Raw genomic sequence first — 19,835 nt, 5'->3', positions numbered from 1 at the left:
ATTTCAGATATTTTAGCCAGAAAGCTGTTCGGGACAAGAAGAAAGGCAAAGATGATGACAGCGATGTCAGTGATACGGAGTTTGATGCGTATCTAGGTGTGTTACCATTTCATTTTAATGTCACCAATGGATCCAGGTGATGGGTGCTGGTGGTGTGCACCCCCTTCCCCAAAAATCAAAATGGCCTCAAAATGTACAAATTTACAAAGAATTTATCTCTTTTTTTTCAGTGGGCAGGGCTTAGCGTTGGGTGGTCAGAACATTTTGCCAAATTATCTAAAAAATGCAAAACCTATAGCTATTTTCCAATAAAATATGAATTATTATTTTAAAAAATCCCCAAAAATAAAATTTGCCAATTGTTAAAATGTTTCGCAATTGACGAATTTGGTGAGTGTCAGAGCTAGCCCTGGTTGGGAAGATGTAATGTCATTGTTGGCTGGGTATTTCTGGGGGAATATAATGCATACAGTGCATATTAGTGAACTTCACTGTAGGTGCCTTTTTTTGTTGCTGAAAAATTACAGAATCTGCTCCTAAATTTCCCAAACTATTGTGTCAGTAATCATTTTTTAATTCCATCTAATATTTATTTCATTAACATTAAAAAATTTCATAACATATTTTAATCAATAACATTGCAGAGAAAAAAACTAAAATCAGCTGATAATATTAGATTTGTTTAACTGTAAAAAGTGTATATTGACAAACGATAATTTCTTTTATCATAAGTTCGATTCGATACATTATGTTTTTTGCATTAATAACTTGGAGAATATTAATTCATTCTGTATAAAATTCTGAATTAATTGTGCTTTCTGTTCTCTGTATTTCTAAATATAATATTTTCATGTGGTATATTTGTTATTGTCAAATTGTGTGTTTTTTTGTTTTTCAGATTCTTTTGAGAAAGGAGTTGATGTTGGAACAACAGATATTGATTTTGACTTTGCTCGGTAATATTTTTTGCGTTCAATACTCAATAAAACAAAATGTCAGTTGTGGTTTTTTCAAGTTTATAAATGTTTATTTAGTCATTGACAAATTGTAGATATGTAATTAGGACACTTTAACTTGCAAAATTTGTTGAATCACTTTGTTTTCACTTTTTAATTTTAAAGACAGAAATAATTGATTTTTTTTTTTTAATCCATTGCAATATTTCAAATATGTAAGCAATCTTTGGGTTTAATTAAGACTTGAAACCTATTGTTTTATTTTTAAATCTACTGGTCTTTGTCGTAAGTTTTGGTAGGAAAATAATGAACTGACAAACATTTAATTTTTTAACATTAAGATTTAAAACATATTATTTCATTTTTATATCTGCCAGTCTTTGTTGTAAGCTTTGTAAAAACATAATAGACTGATAAAGTGTTTTTTCCCCCATACCGTGACTTGTTTAGTGAACTTGGTAAAAGAGCTAAAGCTAACAAGAAGAAGGGGAAGAAGAAGGAGGAGAGTAGTTCGGAAGAAGAAGAAGAAGATGAAGATGATGAAATGTCTGACGATGAGCTTGACTTCAGCGAGGATGAAGAACTGGCAAAGGCTTTCAAAGATGAGATGAACAACATGCAGGGTGAAGATGACGACGATGATGACGATGATGATATTGATGATAAGGAGTTTGATGAAGAGAATATTGCATTTTCTGATGATGGTACATAATTATTTAGACTTGTTTTTTTAACAGATTAAAAAACAAATATCATTGTTTAGTACCTAATAGCCTATTCATTCATCCAATACAGTAGCTAGTTCCACTATGAGCTATTCCCAAAATTTGTTTCATTTTGCTATAATATTATAGCACTTATACTTTCTTATCACTTTTACTGAAACTTGTCTGGTGTACATTTTTGCATTTTCATTGTGGAAATAAAGAACATAAAATGTTCATGCTATCAGTATGGCTTTGCTTACTTAACACAATGTAAGACCAATATGTTAACAGTTTCCTTTTAATATTTGCCGATGGTTTCTTCTGTCCATTGTCTATCTTGTTTATATTTCAGATGAATTCAGTGAAATGGGTGGAAGTTCGAAGAAAGGCAAGAGAAGACTGGTAGATTCCGATGACAGTGATTTGGAACTTACCAATGGCAAGAAGAGAAGAAAAGACAAGTATGAGAACAAATATGATTTCTTTTCACAACTTGACCCGAGCATTAGTGCATTCTTCCTCTCTACCTTTCTCCCCATTGCAATGGTATGGTCTGAGCATATCAACAGCCAATCAAATGTCTGTTATCTTCCACTTTGTCAGTAGTACCTTTTTCTGTTCATAGGTTTTGCTTCCAACTGTTATCCAAACCTTCCTGTTCTTGGTTTTAATATTATTTTCTTGTTCTTTTTTTCCTTTTTTTCCTTTTTTCTTGTTTTTTTGTTTGTTGTGGAATTTATTTAGGGCAGTTCCAGCTTTGTCTTTTATACTATTACACCTTATTTTGGTTTATTATTGTATTGGATCTACTTTTTAAATTTTAAACTGAAATCTGTATTTGTTTGTTATTGTATTGGATCTGTTGTTTAAATTGTAAACTGAAATCTGGAGTTGTTTGTTATTGTATTGGATCTACTGTTTAAATTGTAAACTGAAATCTGTAGTTGTTTGTTATTGTATTGGATCTACTGTTTAAATTGTAAACTGAAATCTGTATTTGTTTGCAGAAACCAGACGTCTGGTTTGTTTGCTGCAGCTGAAGAGTTTGCTCACCTCATTGATGATAATGCTGAATCTAGCCTCGACACGCTGGGGACACAGGCCATGTCAAACAAGGACCAAGCTGGTGAGTGCCAAACTTATACTTCTAGGGCCTAATTCACTAAACTCTCACAACTTCGCAGTGCAGTGCTAAAAGACTTACAAAGAGGATGCTATGTTGTCTAGTAGAACCTAAGAGACCTTTGTGAATTAGGCCCCTGGCTGCCACATATTTTAAAAATTATCTTAGTGCTACGATATCGTAAACTGTCTTAGGCTATTTTATCCTGCAACCACTGTTTCTATTGACAGATTATGATGACGGTAAAAGCAAAATAATTTCTTACACAACCGTTGGTGAGAACATCATTTGTTATTTTTGATAACACATACTTGTTAACACATATATGTGCGTTAAAAAAGACACGACTGGCTGCTATTAGGTGATGACCAGATCACTAATGCCATACCATCCAATAAAAAAAACTCCAACAGTTGAATCAATCACTCTGAGACATACAAGATAACTTGAAATTGACTTGTCTGTGACGCACAAGTTAACTATAAATGCAAGGGCCGTAAATAGGTTTTCATTGGAAAAGACATTTAAATTTATTTTAAAACTGTTTTTTTCAGGATATGTAAGAAATAGAAGACAACATTCGTGTCTGTTAGTTACCATTACTGTTACAACTTGTTGTTTAAAAATGTATCCAACTCACTTTCGCTCATTAGATACAACGTGTAAGATAAATGGTATCTAATGACCACTTATGTAGTATTCTCTATATACGTTCAAGCCAAATGAGAAATTCCACTCTGCAGAGCCTCGCAGAATTTCCCATTCTTACCTTCACAGAATAAAGCCGATATCCGAGGTCATTAACTAATTATTCACTATATATCATCATGACAAATCTTGTAGCCCTCCGATAGTTTTAGGAGATAGTTGTGCTAAGATAGCTTCATAAATATGGGACCTGCATTGTTTGTTAACCAGGGCCCTTGCTTATAAAACCCTCAGCTACTTATAATAAGAAGCTGTGCCCACAGTAAGAAATTTTTGACACTTGGGATATACAGTAAGCACATTAGGCCAGTATTTTTTTATTATTCGGTTTACGAACCCACCGATGTAAATTTTGCTCAAATAAAAAAAAGACACTTTTATTTTTTTTAAATTGCCGCAGACTTCCACAAATAGCTCTAAAGAAAAAAAAGTTACCATTCTAGTCTATTGTGGCACATTTCATAAGGTAACAATGCTTCTCTCACATTAAAAGCATCAGTAGTGTCTATTTTCCCACAGGAAATGTGGGAGCTTAGAGGTGCCTTGTCAATCTTATTTTGTTACAAAGAATCCACATCTATCAAAGTAGCCATATTAAAAAAAAAATCACCCCTACTGATACACCCCAAACAGGTTTTTTGGGGTGTTTGTTTTCCTTCCTCCTACCTTTGTGCACAAAGGTTCTTGTTCATAAACCTAAAAATTGAAAAATACTGGCCTTAATACCTACTAAAACAAACTTTAACTACATGTAATTTGTATGAACAAGTCTTTAATGTTTTATGACCAGGCTATTTGTGCGACTAAACAAGACAACAGCATCATTGTTGATAGGAAATGTATCTGTATTTTACCAAGAAATACAATCATTTCAGCATAACATATTTTTGCTTTATTTAGTAATTAGCTAATGAATGTTTTATTTATAGGCATCAAACAGTTAAGATGGGAAGCTGATCGTGACCGCTGGATTAAGGGACAAGACTGGAAGTCAAAGAAAAGATCACAGAAAGGAAAGATGAATTTCAAACACAAAGGATTTAAACCAAAACCACAAAAACAAAAACAAAAACAGAAACAGAAAAAGAAATAAAACAATATGTGCATCAAGTATACATATACTTAATGATTTTATTTTAACTTATGGGAAGTCCTTAGGTATGGAATAAACATATTTGCTGCTATATATTAAGCAAATTAATTTGGAACATTCTTCGTCATTTTGAATCGTTACATTTGTTATGGCTGAAGTGTATGTCATTGTGTAACTAGGGTCAATTATTGGTGGGGGGGGGGGGGGAGGTGTTCATTGTTTAACACTTTGCTAGTTAATATGGTGTGAAGATCACATTTATTTGAAGAAAAGTTGTACTAAGCAAAAGTCCAAAAGTCTTTTATAATGTTTTCAGGGGCATTTGCAGGAATTTATCCAGGAGGGTCAAAACATGTTGGCACATAATAAAGTAAATTAAAATTGTTTTTGATGTATACTTATAAAAGGTTTATGTCATAGTTGATAGATGATCTAGGAGATCACTGATTCAACAAGTTTTCTGCTGGAAACAATATTCTCACTCGTAAAAACAATAGCTGTCATGATGTTTTGGGTGGGTTTTTTTTAGTGTGTTCATGATATATATAATATAATATATATAATAGTGATTTCCCTAGAAATTTGGCAAGGCATGGTAGACCAAACACGTTTGGGGCATTTTCACCATTTTCAGGGCACTTGTTTTTCATTAAAAATACACAAAAATTAATTGAAATAAACATTAATGTAATTTATGTGCTTGCTTTAATAAATGAATGGCAAAAAATATAAAAGGCATATTTTATTAATTAATAATACCTTTTTGGGTGTTTTATAAAGGCAATTTTAGAATTAATGAATGAAAAAGGCTTGTTTAATCTCGGGGCAGCATGGTGCTGAATAAGACAAGATTGAGGCATGGTGCTGTACCATGCTAAAACAAGCTAGGGAAAACACTATATAATCAGGACAATACATAGCTGGAGATAAAAGTCACATTTCAGAGTTCCCTGATGTTTATAAGCTTATTGCCATCACAAGGCTAATGTCCTCGATCATTGAAACAAAAAGGATAGTGTCTACCCACATAAAAAATTTCCTTTACTGAACATGAATTGCAGTAAAACATTTATATTTATATACTCTTCAAAAGAAGAAACGCAAAACCACATTGTCGTAACATTTGGAGAATTGATTTAATTATTGAATGGTGAGTCCGATAATTACCAAATGTTGCAGGATTGTTCACAATTCACTCTAGTCCATTGTGAGTAAGTGATAGGACACACCACCAAGGTCACGGTCATCTGGAGTCGATACCGGGTGTGGCCTCCGCGTGTGTTGACAACTGCCTGGCACCCGCCTGCCCATTGAAGCAACCAGAGTACGGATGACGTCCCGGGGGATGGTGGCCCACTCGGCCTGCAAGGCTGCTGCCAGCTCGGGCAGGGTCTGGGGCTGTGGTTGTCGCTGTCGGAGGCGTCGGTCCAACTCGTCCCATAGATGCTCAATTGGGTTCAAATCCGGGGATATCGATGGCCAAGGAAGGACATTAATGTTGTTGTTCTGTAGGAAAGCCGTTGTGAGACGTGCTGTGTGAGGCCTGGCGTTGTCATGTTGGAACACTGCGTTGGCGTTGGCCATAACTGGAACGATGTGTGGCCGGAGGATCTGGTCAATGTAGCCCTGTGCATTCAGGTTGCCCTGCACGTGGACCAGGTCAGTTCTGCCAGTGTGTGAGATGGCTGCCCACACCATGACACTACCCCCGCCGAATCTGTTCACTTCCTGCACGCAGTTTGCCGCATAACGTTCACCACGACGCCTATACACGCGACATCTTCCATCATGACGTCGGAGCAGAAATCGGGACTCGTCACTGAACCACACCTGTCTCCATCGCAGTTGAGGCCATTGTCGATGAATCTGGCACCACTGCAGTCGGAGTCGACGGTGTTGTGGTGTTAAGATGACACCTCGAACTGGACGTCTGGCACGAATTCCTACCTCACGTAGGCGGTTCCATACGGTCTGGTCGGATATCCTGCGCAAACCTGGTATTGCTGCGGCTGTGGAGGTGGCAGTAGTCAATCGTTCCCGAAGGTGGCGTACCCGGATGTAGCGGTCCTGCCCGGGGGTAGTGACCCGTGGTCGACCGGATCTAGGGAGGTCACGTGTTGATCCATGTTGCTGGTAACAGTCCCACAGTCTGGAGATGGTGCTTGGGGACACATGGAATGCCCTGGCAACGGCCGTTCTGGATTCGCCTGCGTCTAGTCAGCCGATGGCATTGTTTCTCTGCGGTTCACTGAGACGTGGCATGTTCTGGATTGTCAACTGTCGGCCAGATACAGAGGCCAGGCAAATGAACACCCTGCACTTTTATACTGTCGGTGTTCATGTTGCACGTGCAGACAACGCACGTGCAATGGTGACATGGTTTGCACGTGGCTGCGTTTTTGCGAATATTCACATTTTGGAACTTTATTGTACAGTAGCTGCGTTTTATCGAATGTAACCGTGGGAATGTGTTTGGGACATGCAATGACCTTATATTCACAAAGCATGAACTGGTAGGAAACATAAAATCGGAGTTATAACCCATTTGTACCCTTTTGCGTTTCTTTTTTTGAAGAGTATATATATATTTATTTATTATGTTGTTTACTTTCATGCATGGTTGATCAGAACTTATGGACATCAGTGGCGTAGCTTGGGCGGGGCCACCAAGGCGGTTGCCCTGGCACAAAATTCTGGACTGGTGGAAGGGACTCGGGGAGTACTAACGGTCCACTGGTATGGGGGCGCAATACTTGCCTTGCCCCAGGCGCTGGCAACCCACGCTACGCCACTGATGGACATTATGCAGATAATTTGTTCAGTGTGGTCACTGTTGCATGTAGTCAATCAGCAAGTACCAAGTAGCATATTTCCAGAATTTTAAAAGTGTATATTATAGTCCAGTTCATCATTTGAAACCTTGAATGTCAACAGTACAGACATTATCTCACAATGTCCAACCCAAATAAATGTAAGCCTGTAAATGATAAACGTAACTTAGTCATTGGAATTTGTTTAGAACAAAATATTGCTATTGATTTTTTTCCAGAGATCTAATTTTTTTTCTCTATTTTGTAAAATTTGATATGTTTCACTTGCAAGGTTTTGAAAGAACGGTAAACATTTATTAAATTAATAAGCATTTCAGTTTTATGAACTGTTAAGTTAATATATATGTGCTGTGGAAGAATTGGCCAAAATGTTTTATGTTACTTTTGTAACTACTATACACCAGAATCCAATGAGCATCACCAGGAATTTTCTAAAGGGATTTGTTTTCATAATCACTAGTGCATATTATGGCTAATATATGGTTTTTTAAAGTTGAAGAACAGCAAAAAACTAGAATAATCAGCAAAAGTGGTTTCATTCCCTCATATCACCCACCTTCAGGTGATGTGCCTGCCATTCATATGAAATAGATCTTGGATTTTACCAGTTAGGATGCAATCAATACATAAATCATGCAAAAAACGAAAAAAAAAAAACCCTAAAAAATAGACCCCAAAAACGAACCTAATTGAATTTTTTTTTTTTTTTTTTTTTTTTTAAGTGCTTAAAATGTTGCATTAGGGTATCCTTGCACAAATCAGTTGCTACATAACTGATGCCAGTGAGCAAAAAATACTCTTCAACATCTACTTGATGGCATACAGATGTTTAATGTTTTATGATTCCTCGATAGGTGGTAGTAAAATTACACATTAAACCTGATTACTATTGAACTGAATATGATGCAAAGCGTCAAATTATAGGTCACTGCTATATCAATACAAAACAATGTATTGAATTACTTTTCTGTTTTTTATCACTGCCACACATTTTTATAATCCATGTCAATTGATCAAAACACTAAATACTTACCTTGTATTTCTATGCTGTAGTTTATGAAGGAGATGTTACAAGAAATCCATAGATTTTGTGTTTTTAATGTTTTGGGGTTTTGTAACATAGGCATAGTATGGCAGTGTAATAAAAGAAACAGTTTCAGGATTTACTAAGGATGGGCTGCCCTTTTTTGTAGGGGGTGGGGTGCGGGGAGCAGGCTGGCTTTTGCCCGAATTAAACGAAAATGCCTTAATCTGAATCACAACATTTATTCGTATTAGCATTACTTAAAAACAGCTATATGGTGTTGCAAACAAATCATGCATTTTTACATCGATTACAACTAATTTTGAGGGTAGGATTGTGGAAATATATGGTTAAAAGGTCTCAGGTTAGCACATTTTGCCGGAATATCTGTATCATATTTGCCTGAATTTAAAGTTGTGCTCCAGCACTGGGGGTGGGGTGGGGTGGGGGGGGGGGGGGGGCGTGTGGGGTAGTCCGCTTATGGGGGCTGCAATTTAAGTAGAAGGCAAATACAGTATTCCATAGTACACTATATTATATTTGGACCTACGCCTGTATGACAATTCTTCCTAGTAACACTCGGACAGCCAAGATATTAAATGTTCCTCTCTAAAGGACATAAATGCACAAATATTAACTCGTTAAAATCTAAGGTCGTGTGGCTTTTCAGTTTTCAAAAGGGGGTGTGCATTCCTAGGATCCGCGACTGAACGAGGTGGTTATTTTCCGCCAATAATTTCCCCAACCATAACCCTTCTTCCTTAAAATCAGCCTTATTCCAAGACAGTTGTTTGTTCCATTTATCCCGAGGAAAGCCGTTTGCATCTGTTCTGCGGTGGCGACAATTGTCGGAAGAGAACAAATGTAAGTTAATCGAATCGCCGAATTAATGGGGTAATTGGGATTTCTATATCACCATTCTTTGTAAATTATTGATTTATTATTTATCTTTTATGGGTTATGGTGGAATCAGAACAAAATTGTCGCACTTAACGTTTTAGCCTGTGTGCGTGCGTGCGCGCGTGGTGATTATGATCAATATAAACGTTTGCGGCAACCAAGTTACACAGTTGGCTGGTGATAGGGCTTCTTCTATCCTCAGGAAAATAAATAGCCTAAAGTGAAAACATATGGGGGTATTAGTAATGTTGTATTCTCTACAGACGCACCATACACAAAAATAATCGTTCAGAGACCTTACAATGGGATGCTTTGGGGAATATGCCTAACTAAACCACTATAAACGTCATAGCGGGTCCCCCCCCCCCCCAACCCCCCCAAAAAAGACACCCCCCCCCCCCCCCCCCGATACCCTAATGAATATAGAATTATTTAAAAAGTATGTTGACTATAACTGATATTCCACACCCGTTATTATATGGATATTTTCCACCCTCAGGGAAACATTTAGGCCCATATAGATCAAATAGCAACAGATTCAAAATTGTAAGTTAAAAATATGCGTACTTAGATACAATTTCACTTAGCTTTTGGGGTGGCATTTTTTTTTAACTTAAATCTTCAATGTGTTGCTATTTTAAAAATATTTAACCTATGGGCCAACAATGTTCACTGAATATGGCAAATATCCATATAGTAATGAGTTTGAAATATTAATACATGTATTACAAGCCCCATACTTATTGGCCAATTCCATATTGAATAAGAGTTATTGGTAAGGTTTTTTTTTGGGGGGGAGGGGGTAGGGGGATGGGGTGATCACCCGATATATACCGTACATCTATTATCTACGTCCGAAGACCTGCGAGGGATACAGGGCTTGAACCCTGCCCATTGCCAAACGCAAATATTTATACAAAGTGGCTACAATATTTAGTATTTGGCTAACACAATGTTTAAATTAGCCTTTTTAAAAATGTTCAAACAAATGATCTAGATATCAAAATTGGCTAACAAAATCCTTTCCAATGTAACCCCCTAGAAGTTGTTTTTCATCGGCGTTTATTTATAAATGAGTGCATCTAGGTCAAACAACAAACTATTTCATAAAAAGTATTTTAAAATGTGTTCATTTTCCGATCGTCAAGTCGACTAGACAATTAAAATATGGATGGAAATAAGGTGGTCAGGTTGGGTTATTACGTGATAAAGTAATTTTAATTTAGACTCTTTAATTTCGTTTGCAAATTAAAAGATTAAAAGATCCATGTAAACTTCGTGATATACTGAGTCAAATTAAAAACTTCACAATCTAAAATTTGAATAAAGTCAATGAGTTTTGAAAGCAGGTATTTTTCAGGACTAAATATTGTAATGACAATGTCTACACTCCATTTGAAACCCACCACAGCCCACATGACCCGATCCATAGCACGTGCACAGCACCATTGAGGCAAAAGTGGTTTTACACGTGCCACTGGTCACGTGACTACAATAGCACACGTCGTGTTTTCATGTTATTTGCTCACAGTAGTCTGACAACGAAAAAACACATTAAAACGATATTTGTTACGACCTGTTTCGATGCTACGCCTTACAAATGTGCAGTGTGAACGTGCCGTCGACAGTAGCTGACGTTGCAAGGGCGTTGAGTTGCAGTCGATGGGCAGTTTATGATTTGCGGACACGAGTATAACAAACGGGCATCACAGCTAATCGCCCCCGACCGGGTAGACCACGTGTGATGTCATAGGCAGATGACCGTCATATTGTGTTACGTCACCTCCGCAACCGTTTCATGACAGCTACAGCAACCAGTAATGAACTTTTCAGACGTCGGGTGTCCGCGCAAACGATCCGAAATCATGGCAGCTCATGGTCCAGGCCTTATCTTTCAGCATAACAACGCCAGACCCCACACGGCCATCTTGACAAGGGATTACCCGAGGAACGCGGGCATCAATGTCATGAATTGGTCTTCAAGGTCGCCCAACCTGAATCCCATCGAGAACGTCTGGGATGTGCTGGGAAGACGCCCGCGCACTCTCGGGAACCATCCACAAAGTTTGCAGGAATTTGGTGCCTCATTAGTGGAACAATGGCGCCGTATCCCTGTGGGCGCATCGAACAGATTTTTGACTCAACATTTATTCCTATTCTTTCTTTGAACGTCATACAATAAAAATACCTTATTTAACACGTTTTTCTGTCATATTTGCTAATTAACGGTTGTGAAGTTTTTAATTTGACTCAGTATGCTATATAATATTACTACAATACTCGTTAGTCATTTCACTTGATAATATTTCCTCATCATAAATGTTAATGCACGCGTGGGTGAACGTATCAAATGAACATGGCATGAAAACAGGAAGCAAAGGCGTACGAATCTGTATAATGGAACGAACTTGATTTGGAATGGTTGTGGGGTCTCTTTCATGTTAAATAGTGATAATGTTCTTGTTTTTATTTGATACCGACATAGCTGCTTGTTAATGGCCGCCGGAAGCCACAATACATTGACCGAAAGGAAATGAATGTTTGTACAACGACATCGCGGATATGAGAGGTCCAGGGTGTGGACTTGTTTTTCCTGTCTGCTTATTTTTAAGAATCCGAGCGCTTTGTTTTTTTAACACACCACTCGAGCACATTGATTTATTAATCATCAGCTATTGGATGTCAAACATTGGGTAATTCTGACACAATACTTTAGAGAGGAAATCCGCAACATTTTTCCATTAGTAGCATGGGATCTTTTATATACTACTCAAAAGAATTTAAGGGTCAGACGATATTTTCGACATTATTTTCTGAATGTCAATTATATTAGCTAGACCATAATGTGACGCATGGTATTGTTCCATTTTGACGAAAGTGGGTCTAAGCAACCCATAAATGAATTAAAATCCACTGTCATTGACACTGTCGACTAGTTCTAATGGCGAAAACATGCTTACATTTGCACGTAAATTAGGGCGAAAGCGAAAGGTCTGCTAAGTGCCCATAACTTGCTTTTTCACAAAGCGCTTCATTTGCACGCTTTGCACGTGTATTCCATGTTCCCAATGCTGAATTTCCGTATAATTGGAGCTTGCGTTCGTGTACGGTGCACACTCCAAATTCGACAATGGTACGACTTCAACTGACTATCGAAGATCGAGGAAGGGCTATTGCTTGGCTTCAGGATGGCAATACGCAAAGAAATGTTGCTCTGAGACTTGGGGTCAGTCAGAGTGTCGTTGGCCGACTGTGGCAACGGTACCAAGCAACGAATTCTGTTCGAAATCGTCCACGTTCGGGAAGACCCCGAAGCACTACAAATAGAGAGGACCGCTACATCACCAATATGGCTCTACGTCAACGCACAACCACTGCACGCCGATTACGTGACAATCTGCGGACTGCGACTGGAACTCGAGTGTCTGATCAAACCATACGCAATCGTCTGAGAGCCAATAATCTACGCTGCCGTCGCCAGGCTGTTCGACCACCACTCCTACCACGTCACAGAACGGCCAGACGTCACTGGTGCACGCTTCATCTGCGGTGGCAACGTGTTCAGTGGGGTCGAGTGATGTTCACTGATGAGTCCAGGTTTAGTCTCCAGTTCAACGACGGTCGGGTTCGTGTCTACAGACGTCCTGGGGAACGCTTCGCTGACGTTAACGTTAGACAACGTCACCGTTTCGGTGGTGGCAGCCTCATGGTGTGGGGCGGCATCTCTATCCACCACAGGACCCCCCTCAATGTGGTGGATGGCAATCTGAATGGAATCCGCTATCTGAATGAGATTATCCGGCCGTTGGTTCTCCCAGGCCTTCAGCAGATTGGCGGCGGGGCAGTTCTGCAGGATGACAATGCCAGACCCCACCGCGCCAGGGTGGTAACGGACTTTCTCAGACAACAAGGTATCGCCAGGATGGATTGGCCAGCATATTCGCCTGACTTGGCCCAAATAGAGCACGCCTGGGACGAATTAGGCAGGAGAGTTCGGGATAACCATGCCCCTCCGGCCAACCTTCATGATCTGGGTCAACTTCTTATGGCAGAGTGGCAGGCCATTCCCCAAGAGTTCTTCAGGCGTCTGATCAACAGCATGAGGCAACGATGTGTCGAGTGTATTCGCGCCAGGGGTGGATTCACACACTATTAAACGAATGTTCTAATGTGTAAAATCCATGTTTGACAACCTTCAACTTTGACAGCATGTCATGTGACTTTCTTGTATACAGTGACGTTTATTTGTGTTTTTTTGTAAATATGGAACAAAAAAAAAAAATTTGGTGTAGTTTACATCATCAATCTAATACACTCTGAAACTTATTTGGTTATAAATTTTTGACCCTTAAATTCTTTTGAGTAGTATACATACCATCCCTTAGACAGGATAACACATACCATGGCCTTTGATACACCAGTCGTGGTTCACTGGCTGGGACGAGAAATAGCCAAATGGCCCACCGACGGGGATCGACCGATCGTAGATCGACTGCGCATCAAGCGAGCGCTATACCACTGGGCTACGTCCCGCCCCCACCGAGCGCCTTGTAATTGTTCTAATGTGTTTTAGTAAGATAACTGTCTATAATTGAAGGGAGTGATGGTGTATCTTTAACTTGTATGAGTCTGTCTGCCTCCAGACTACCCTAGAAGTAAGGTGAGATTGTATCTTTAATGGAGTGTAATCCGCAGTGCTATGATCGAATGCACCGAACTGGCTTGTTTTAATCGCATTGAATTGTGTTCTGACACTGGAGAATGACACTGTCTCATGTGATAAGACGAGAAACAAAAACGATGGCTGCCAATAGCTGGTATCTCGCCTAACATTATGCTTTCTTTTATTAAATTCTTGTATTGTATCGGTTTTAAACGTTAATACTAAAATAATTATTAAATCGACATTTAATTTTCTTCATAAAATATTATTAATGATTTAAAAAAACAAACATGCAAAATACTGTTTAGAGTAAGCACAATTTCAATAAATTGCAATTATAAATCGCTGTCAAACGTGGTTAATACTGTCGGATATTAGGTTGATACGATATGTTAATACTGTCAGATATTAGGATGATACGATGCGTTAATACTGTCAGATATTAAGTCGGCAGACATTAAAAACGGCCGACTAAAATTATGGTAATTTTTATACAAAGAAAACATGCGAATATTTCCACGTCTGCATCTCGGTGAAGAACAACAGAGGCAAGGGTTTCGACTGAAGTAGACCTACAGCTGTTCCTCGCCTCCATCAAACTCTCCTTCAAGACGGTCTTCCTCCTGTTGACTCTCATCTCCCACATCATCTGGTGGGTGCTATCTGATAAACTATCCAGTACTAAAGTTATGTTTTTATTGTTCGTTTTTATCCCCTTGAAGCTCATCCCATGACATGATCAGAGGACTTGCATTGTCGTCAGTGACCCAGAAAGCTATACCAGCAGGAGATTCGGCGGCTGACAGGGACACCCAAGCTGAATTAGTTATGGGTAGAGTCCTGGTTTTGCACGTAAATGTAAATCTACGACTAAACCACAATTCTTATTACTATTATAGTACAACAAATATAGTTAGAAGGAAATGGTTTATTTAACGACGCACTCAACACATTTTATTTACGGTTATATGGCGTCAGACATATGGTTAAAGACCACACAGATATTAAGGGAGGAAACTCGCTGTCGCCACCTCATAGGCTACTCTTTTTCGATCAACAGCAAGGAATCTCCCATATGCACCATCCCACAGACAGGAGAGCACATACCACGGCCTTTGATGTACCAGCCGTGGTGCACTGGCTGGAGCGAGAAAAACTTAGAAATACACATATTTCATTTTCAAACACTTGTAAATGTATGTCCGGTATAACACACTCAGCACATTTTATTTACGGTTATATGGCGTCAGACATATGGTTAAGGATCACACAGATATTGAGAAAGGAAACCCGTGGTCGCCACTTCATGGGCTACGCATAGCACATATCCTTTGATATACCAGTCGTGGTGCACTGGCTGGAACAAGAAATAGCCCAGTGAGCCCACTGACGGGGCTCGAACCCAGACCGACCGCACATGGAGCGAGCGCTCTACCACTGGGCTACGTTCCGCCATATTCGGTAGGAGTAGCCTATTTGAGGCAGCGGATACCTCTTGTATCTCTTGACCAAGTCTTGACATAATCATATGTTAGACACCAAAATTGCCGTGAAGTAATTTAAAATGTGCTGAGGTGTCATCAAATGTTCCTGTTGTTTCCTATATTCAAGCACGATGTCTTTGGCACACACCTCTGCTTTCCGGGATATCTACCCAGACAGTGGTTAATGAGAGAGAAATGAGTGTAGTCTTAATTGTATACAACACATTAAATATTCCATTCAGTTCCACTCAAGTCGATTAATGTATGTTTATTATATCAAGAGACCTTTCGAGCAGTATTCTATGCACAGTACTTCAAATATAAATAGATAATAACCCATATATATATATATATATATATATATATATATATATATATATATATATATATATATATATATATATATATATAGTAGAATCTCATTGGCTCGAATGCCCAACGGTCGAACCTACCGGTATTCTCGAATCAAGAACAAAGTCCCGATTTTTCTCTCTATTAAACCCCCTTTATTTTGGTGCTGATTGGTCGAATACCCCTAGGGTCGAACAGAAGCTTTCTCTCGAACCAGTTTATTGGTCCGAACTGTAGAATTAAACATATTTAGCTCGAACGGCTACGTCTATCCGAAGAAATATAAAAAATAATTTACGTATAATATTTTCGTCGACCCTTTCACGCTTATCGTGTTGTTTATTTAGCACCTATCGGTAATTATCTTTCAGGTACAGACAATTGTAATGCGGTAATCGTTAGATGAATGAACCTTGCAAATAAAATCCAATCAACGTATGAGTCAATCGGATCATCTCGCCCAGCCGATTTTAGGGAAACATGTGAGGTTGTCCGAATGATTTTTGTGTTACAGAAGCACCCGACAACGGCCGAATGCATGGTTCGAACTACCCGATGGGTCGAACAGACTTTAATGCACCGACAGTGTTCGAGCCAATGAGATTCTACTGTATATATATATATATATATATATATATATATATATATATATATATATATATTGCAAATATAAATGAATTGATGGATAATGTAATATGACATTAATGACTGGTATTCATGATATACATTCACATGGAAACATGGCCAGTTATCATCAGTAATCGAGTTGTATTCGTAATCGATACCCACCGCAAAATATTGAAAAATATCTGTTTTGCGTTTTCATTGTGTGTCAGTATATATGTATGTACGTAGAATGTAGGGCAATTGCTCACCGGACAATACCTCACCGGACAGTACCTCAGCGGACAATTGCTCACTGGACAATTGCTCACCAATAAAGTGAGAAATAGGACAATTGCTCACCTTTAGGTTTTTTTAATTAATAATTTTTTTAGAAGGCAATGGAGTTAGGTAATCGTGGTCACCTTTGATATTTTTTCTTTTGTTAATAAAAAAGAACATAAAACATAGAATTTCTAAAGGCACAACTTCAAAGCTGTGTTAATTACACAAGTTTTTGAGGTTCCTAGAAGTGTTTAATTGACATTTCTATGCTGAAATGATGTGCTGAACTTGTTTAAAATACAGCAGATTTAGAATTAATTTTGTTATTTTATTTAAAGGTGTTTAATAAACTGAGTTTACCATACCCACTGATAATATCAGAGATTCCCACTCCCACCCAACCATGTACACACACATACCATAACCTAAATTAAATTTGTATTGATAAACAAATCAGCAATTGTGGTGAGCAATTGTCCTATTTCTCACTTTATTGGTGAGCAATTGTCCAGTGAGCAATTGTCCGGTGAGGTATTGTCCGGTGAGCAATTGTCCGGTGAGCAATTGTCCGTACTCCATGTATGTATGTATGTATGATTTTATAAAATTTAAAGCCGCACACATCTAGTTCCATCCAGCGAAAATAAATTATGATTTGGTTAATCTACAAACCTGTAACACACTTAGATCACGTTTTTATCAAATGGAGTGAAAAAGCAGGTTTTATATCGATAAATACCATGGGAATCCCCATGTCCCAATTGCTTGAAATAATTTTGAAAGTTAGTATTCTGATGTCACCGGTAGATGTCGCTCGAAGCACAACAATGCCTACGTCACGACAAATTTCACAGAGTGCGCACAGACTTGGGGTGCGTTCTTTTCACCTCTCCTGGACATGTTCCAACTGTTCTGTCCTGGTTGTATTCCCTCTCCAGATATAGTAAGACTTAGCAAAATTATTGGTTTTAAGGGTTTGTAACGTTTTGTATTGAGACACTTACTTGTCTGAACTTTATTGTTACTGAAAATGTTCACGAACTGTGAAGAAAAATCTCACAAATGAACAACAACAAATCGGATGTTGATTGCGCGAACCGTGCACGAGAAAACAAACCGAACCAAAATGATAACGGTCACGTGGTATACCAACGTCTGTGACATTGAAATGGAAATATCCCGTCTAAATATAGATTAGACCTTGTCTGCTCAACGGTTTTTTCTCAAACGTGCGTCCGTTCTTAAGAAATACGAAAAATGCATTTTGTGGTATTACAAAAACCAGGATTACCAGGATTACCAAAAAACACTTCAGGTGAATGGAAATGCATATTCTAAATAATAAACGGTAAGTAAAGTGCAATTTTATTTGTGAAAAAATGGGGTTAATAGCAAAAAACAACGTCCTAATGGTTAACAAAAATAAATGTAACTAGGGTGTGTCCCTTTAATAGTTAAAACCATCTTTGATTGGGGTGGGGGGTGGGGTGAGGGGTGGGTGGGGGTGGGGGGGCATGGCCCCGTGCACGCTCCCCCTCACTACACCACTGGCATGTACAACAACAAATACATTTAGGTTACTTTTATGAACATGCAGGTCATCCTTAAAGGGACATTCCTGAGTTTGCTGCAATTTTAAAGATGTTATCGACTAACAGACTTTTCAACGATTGTAATTACATATCAAATATATTTTTCTGCATAAAATATTAGTGGCTGTATATTAAACGTGTTTCCGATTGCTCTAATATTTGTACGAGATTAAATTTCATTTTATTTCCTAAAATATATTTGAGCGTCTTACAAATATTATGATGACCAGAAACACCTTGAATATACAGACACTGATATTCTAAACAAGAAAATATATTTAATATGTAACTTTAATCGTAGAAATATTTAATTTTTCAGAAACATCTTACAATGCAACAAACTCAGGAATGTCCCTTTAATTGAATTTTCTTGTGAATGAATATGTGGTGAATGAAGAGGTGCATTTATTGTTAAACTAATAACTATTCCATCGGATGTAATTACAACTGAGTGTAGCAAACCTCTGGGTACATTTAGTACCAACCCAAATAGGTAACCACGTTTTCCCGGATCCGGAAGATTGGTACATCACCTTTATTTCTTAATTTCTCCGAGTGCTTGTTGAATGTTATTTTTGCAAACCGCGCGCGACGCGGATAAAAAAAAAGACGAAAATAATGAAGAAAGGTTTCCCGAAAACAGCTGCCATTGTTCATGAAGATGAAGACAGGAAGCATGAACATTTGTCAGGCGGATTCGTTACAGGAAGCTTTGCAGGAAAAAGTAATTATTGAAATATCTCTTGAGCAATTTTCCTAATGGAAGTGTTATTGCTTCAAGACCTTTTGCTTTAGCTAAAGTGGGACGACGACATGCCAGCATTCATTAGACCCGATAGTGTAATGCATTTCTGTAGTCACCTGGTCTGGTGACGGACATCGTTTTATGGTTCTTCCTTTTGTGTCAAATTAGTGGAGGTTTTTTTAAAGTCCATGGCCAACTTCTCGAGTTAAATATAAATTATTAACTGCATATTGGCAATTCTGTATAGTGTTGACTGAATTGTTGTCTTTGGGCGATGAACAAAATTACGGACACTTTTTTTTATCTACTAATATTAGTGGCTGGATGATTACATGCAGATAAACCTACCAATGGTACCACGCACAAATATTACATCTGAAATGAAATATTGTTTAATAATATTTTATATTACAAATCGATAGAAACAACCTGGTTTTCTAAATCTTTGAACACATATAACATCTGAAGGTATTGATTGGTTGGTTAAAAGGTTAAAGTTTGTTTTATTTAAGATGCCCTTAGAGCATACTGATTTATTAATCATCGGCTATTGGATGTCAAACAGTTGGTATATTCTGACATATAGTCTTAAAGAGGACACCAGCTACACTTTTCCATTATTAGCAAGGAATCTATTATATGCAATATCCCACAGACTTGATAGCCTTTGATACCTATCGTGATGCACTGCTGCCTGGAACAAAAAATAGCCCAATGAACCCACTGACGGGGATCGAACCTAAACAAACCGCGCATCAGGGAAAAACCCC

General features: G+C 38.2%; 1 protein-coding gene across 1 annotated transcript in view; it reads left to right on the top strand.

Moving 5' to 3' along the window:
• LOC121371381 (CCAAT/enhancer-binding protein zeta-like) overlaps positions 1-4,971 on the top strand; it is a 31,903-nt gene extending 26,932 nt beyond the window's left edge. The window contains exons 23-28 of the mRNA XM_041497228.1: positions 8-96; positions 899-956; positions 1,407-1,660; positions 2,016-2,124; positions 2,671-2,789; positions 4,424-4,971. Of these exons, the coding sequence (XP_041353162.1) occupies positions 8-96; positions 899-956; positions 1,407-1,660; positions 2,016-2,124; positions 2,671-2,789; positions 4,424-4,587 (793 nt within the window). The 3' untranslated portion in view covers positions 4,588-4,971. The remainder of the gene's footprint in view (positions 1-7; positions 97-898; positions 957-1,406; positions 1,661-2,015; positions 2,125-2,670; positions 2,790-4,423) is intronic.
• Positions 4,972-19,835: the final 14,864 nt, after the last annotated feature.

The sequence above is a fragment of the Gigantopelta aegis genome, chromosome 4 (genome assembly GCF_016097555.1).
Source record: "Gigantopelta aegis isolate Gae_Host chromosome 4, Gae_host_genome, whole genome shotgun sequence".
NCBI classification, from domain to species: domain Eukaryota; kingdom Metazoa; phylum Mollusca; class Gastropoda; order Neomphalida; family Peltospiridae; genus Gigantopelta; species Gigantopelta aegis.
This window is presented reverse-complemented; position numbering and strand designations above follow the sequence as displayed.